The sequence below is a fragment of the Mandrillus leucophaeus genome, unplaced genomic scaffold (assembly GCF_000951045.1).
Source record: "Mandrillus leucophaeus isolate KB7577 unplaced genomic scaffold, Mleu.le_1.0 Scaffold3, whole genome shotgun sequence".
Classification (NCBI taxonomy): Eukaryota; Metazoa; Chordata; class Mammalia; order Primates; family Cercopithecidae; genus Mandrillus; species Mandrillus leucophaeus.
Genome location: NW_012103142.1, coordinates 12,328,178 through 12,333,021, shown reverse-complemented (window position 1 = coordinate 12,333,021; position 4,844 = coordinate 12,328,178). Strand labels below are relative to the sequence as shown.

Here is a 4,844-nt window from a genome sequence, read left to right as displayed (position 1 = left end):
TTTTTTTTGTATTTTTTGTAGAGATGGGGTCTCACCATGTTGCCCAGGCTGGTCTCAAACTCCTGAGCTCAAGTGATCCGCCCACCTAAAAAGTGCTGGGATTACAGGCATGAGCCACTGTACCTGGCCCCGTCCAAATAATTGAAGAACTGAACTTAAAATCAGATACCATTATTTGTTATCCATTTGCAAACACCCAGGGTTGGCATAGCTTGGAGGAATGGAATTCCTATCATTGCTAGTGGGAATGTCCCCATCTGACTGAAGAGCAATTTGGCCATATGTGCCTTCCGAAGCCTATGAGAAGTGCATATCATCTGACTCAATAGTTCTACTTCTAGAAATGTATCTATGAAAAAGGCATGAAATGCATGTCTAGAGATGTAGAATGGATTCACCTATGTGGAGAAGAAATGAAATCAAGGCCAAAGATGTCCTCTATGTCAATACTTGCATGTGAGTTCTGAGGTATTTATGGTAAGATTTACTTATGGTAATTTTTGCCCATAGGTTTTAACAGTGGCTGCCTTTCATAGCATGTAAACATTGTAATTGTATATTGCCACTATAGGACTTGAGAGTTCACCCAAGCAAGAATTGGTTGGCTCTATGGATGGTATCAGAGAGGGCCCTTTCCCAAGTTTTTTGTTTGTTTGCGCTAGGAGCAAAATTTAAATGTACTGCATGTCCCTGAGCAGCGAGCAGTGAAATCACACCTAAAACTTTAGCACACTTCCTTGCTTGCTTAAAAAGTTTTGTGGCAGCAGCAATCTAGAAAGTGGCCTGTGGCCACTATAATGGGGAACGCTTATCTGATGGACAAGGATGGGAAGAGCAATCTCTTGCTAAACTGACCACCAGCACACTCTCTAGATCAAGCTGACTACAGGATCTTCCTAAGAGTAACTCAACCTCAAATTTGAGCTGGAGACACTTAAACATGTCCTCAAGATGCCTCCCCGCCCTTCCCCTGGTAAAAGAAGATTAGCTGGAAGAGAAGCTGGAATTGCAAGTCTGAACACTTATTAATACTGATGCTAATACTAATACTGATGCTCCCACTGCATAGAGTACCATTTAGCTACTCCAAGCAAGCCAATTACTTCTCCACCCCCAGCTCCCAATGGCTTCCCTCTCCCCCATCTAGCTCAGAAGACTATGGGGAGAAACAAACACGCTAAGGAGATACACCCTGCTTGAAAGGTTCACCATTTATCATGAAAATTGTTATTCAAGTGCAATAAATGTCAAATAAGCCAGAAGCCAGAAAATTCTGACAAGTTTCTAAAACACCACAAAATAAGAAGAAATGATGTAATTAAAGGCCAAGAGAAGGTTCTTGTAACCAGAAAGGAATTCAAGGGAAAAAAGAGAATTTGGAAGAAAGTCTGTTTCTTTATTGCCATCTGTGGAATTCAGGATAATTATTTCCATTTTTTTTAGGCAGGAATAACACCTTACATAACCAAAGCACTTTCATATGTTTGTCATCTCAGCTGATTGTCACAATAGCTCTGTCTGGCAGGGAGAAAAATAATACATCAAGTCATGTTTGTTTAACATGGATATTCATTTAACCAAACACTATTTCCCACCCCTGCTTATCTGCTTCATAATGGGCCTAAGGATCAAGGACAGAAATTTTTAACCTGGTTTTTTATTATATCCCCTCCCCCATAAGCAGTAATGAAAGCAATCGGTTCTCTGATGGAAAAATGCACACACACACACACACACACACATCTTCAATTGGTTTGTGGAGCCCCTTCCTTCCTGAAATCCATAGATTCCATGTTAAGCTAAACTCAGATGTGTTTTCCTGAATAGACTCTCCTACACAGCAGGAAAGGACACCATGGGTCTTTCATTAATGTGGTCTGGGACCTGGTGCCCTTCTGGTACCCCTAACTCAAAAACATGGATCCTCCCTAGGACATCCTTAAAACAGCAGCTTCTTCCTTTACCCCAAACCAAACTGGAAACTGCAGGAAGGTCTGGAGCTTAAAGTTTGAGAATCCCAGAACCCTTTTCTCCTTGCTGTTCCAGACACACTTGGACAATTAATAGTTCTAACTCCTCCAGCTCCTCCTTCTCTGCGGTCCCAGCTTATATTAATAGCTGGGTGGAATGAGTTGTACCTCCCTCCTTTCTCCCCACTGTGAAGGAGAATGAGATCACAGACCCAGAATACAGAAGACCAGGGAGAAAGCTAAGATCTGATCCAGCAAAGTCTGGACATTTCACAATCCCTTTTTGCAGCACTCAGGCCTCTCACCCATAACAGGTAAATGACAACTTGAGCGCAGGCGCGCTCTGAGCTTTTCTGGGCGACTGTGGCTGTTCAGGCGCCATGACACTGTTCTCTAAAGACAAACGCGTCCCTGAATATCCTCCTTGGCCTTAACCAATTATGGAGCTACCAGCCATTATTTAATTTTTAAAGTGTTCATAATTCCCACCTAAACTGTCCCATCCAATAAACACTGACACAAACCTATTAATAGCTAAGCAAAGATGAAAGGACACAGGCTCGGAAGCGTGGCAGACTCACGTCAAATCTCAAGCTCATGTCAAATCCCAGATTCACCATTTATTAACCCAAGCACTGGGAAGGTCAAATCTCTGGCTCCCTTTACTCATAAGTAACATACTTCTCCACTGTTGTGAGATCCAGTGAGGTAATTTATGAGACTCTCTGCTTCGGTGGTGCTCTCTGCCTAATCAAATCTCGGGTTAGCACAGACATAAGCTACTATTCAAGCAGCTCTTTTTACATGCCCCCAAACTAGCTTCCTTCTAAATTTCAAATGGTGCCCTCCACCTGCCCCCGCCCCCGGATGTAGTATACTTGGATGTGGCCACCAACTCCACACCCACTGAGTGCTCTGGATTTCTTAGAACTCAACTGTAGGTCCTCTCCACCTCGGTCATGCCAGAGTCCCTTTTTTCTGGAACCTTCTCCAGCTCTCTGCCGCGGGTCGCGCTTGAGATAGAGGGGAGACGGCAGCCCCGTGGACCGTTTCCAGTGATCATGGATGGACTCATCTGTGCACATGTTGATTTTAAATATTAGAAGCAACCCAGAGACAAAGAAAAGAACCTCTTAAGAAAGGTATCAGTCAAAACAAACAAATTCCACAAGCCACCGAAAGTCAGGCGGGCAGGACTGGCCTCTAAACCAGAGCCTCCCTCCCTCCACCTGGGCGATGCGTGGTTTGGAAGCCCTCGGAGCTCCAGCAAGTCCGCCCCCAGCCCGAGCCAGGCTCGCTGCACCCCCCCATCCAGCTCCTTCTTTTCCACCTCAGAGTCTTCCCACCCCCTTCCCCAGGGGAGGCCCCGGTCTGTGCTCAGAGGCCTCCACGGAGCATGCGGCCGGGACCAACGAACCAACTGGCAGCCAAACTGCCTGCCGAACGCACGCCACGCCGAGGCCGAGGAACCGAGAGCCGAGAGCAAAAGGGACGCTGCGGCCGCCTGCTTCTCCCACGGCGGCGCGTTCCGGGGTTGCCGGGACACCGGCTCCAGCAACGCGGCGCGCAGCGTCCTGCCTGGCTCGGCTGCCGGCCCCACTGTCTGTCACCCCCGGACTCTCTTGCCATTGATACAGGATGGAGGCTTCTGAGAGATGAGGAGCTAGGGGCTCCAGCCATGGCCCGGCGTCACAGGCAAGGACCGCTGCAAAAGCCACTTTGTGGTTTTGGATTTTTTTTTTTTTTTTTTAAGAGTTGTGGTTCTTTTCCAGGCAATTTTCATTATTAGAACTGTAGGCTCTGGTAGCAGTGAAAGATGTGCCCTCCACAAAGCTTGCAGATGCCTGGTTATAATTGGCATTGATTAGACAGGATCCACCTACCACTTACAGAGCGTCTTTTCTGGGCCAGGCGCCCTGGTGGATGTTATCTTCCTTAAGCAGCCAGCTGCATTTTTCAAAATAGAAAACCAAATTTTAGCAAAGGCTTGCTCAAGGTCACCCAGAAAACAGATTCATTTCTAAGTTTCCTCATTCCAAATCCACCACTCTTTCCATCATATTGACTTAAATTTATCTTCCTCATCCTTTCCAGTATTTAATAAATCTTGCATAGAAAGCTTTTCTCCAAGTCTAGTTTAAGTCCCTAAATTCGTGTTTAGACCAAATTTTCCCTTTTTTTAATTACTGATTATAAGAGAAATAAATGGTTATTATAGAAATATTGGAAAATATGGAAAAGTATTGTTAATATCCATGATCTCACAACATAGAAGTTAAATACTCTTTTTCTGGATAGCTATTGCTGTATAACAAATCACCCCCAAACTCCGTTGTTTTAAACAACAACATCCATTTTTAATTTCTGATTCTGGTGGTTGGCTAGGCTAAGCTAGGCTGCTCATGCTTGGAGTCTCTCACAGGGTCTCAGTCAGAGGTCATAGAGGAGCTTCCTCACTCATGTGTCTGGTGATTGATGCTGGTTGTCAGCTGAGGTCAGCAGGGTTAGCGCCCGTTCACCCATGTGTGGCCTTTCCATGTGCTTTCTAACACCAGTGTCAGTTTCCAATGTGAGCATCCCAGGAGGACCAGGCAGAAGTTGTATTGCCTCCACAGTCACAAATGCATGGAGAGGGAACTTAGATCACACCTATCCATCATGGTCATACTGTATGAAGAGCACAGGGGACAGGGGAGCTTGTGGCCCTCCTAGAAAACACAATCTCCCCTACTGATATTTAGGAGTTGTTTCCTCCTTGCCCTTTTTCTATGCACATGTATGTCATATACCGCTAGTGATTTACACTCCTGCTGATATTTAGGGGCTGCTTCCTCTCTGCCCTTCTTCTGTGCACAAATGTGTTAACATTATATA

General features: G+C 45.4%; 1 protein-coding gene across 1 annotated transcript in view; it reads right to left on the bottom strand.

The window, feature by feature from the left end:
* Positions 1–3,457, bottom strand: part of SPATS1 (spermatogenesis associated, serine-rich 1) — a 38,228-nt gene extending 34,771 nt beyond the window's left edge. Inside the window, exons 1-2 of the mRNA XM_011986902.1 lie at positions 3,380–3,457; positions 2,907–3,045 (exon numbers count right to left, since the gene is read on the bottom strand). Of these exons, the coding sequence (XP_011842292.1) occupies positions 2,907–3,045 (139 nt within the window). The 5' untranslated portion in view covers positions 3,380–3,457. The remainder of the gene's footprint in view (positions 1–2,906; positions 3,046–3,379) is intronic.
* Positions 3,458–4,844: the final 1,387 nt, after the last annotated feature.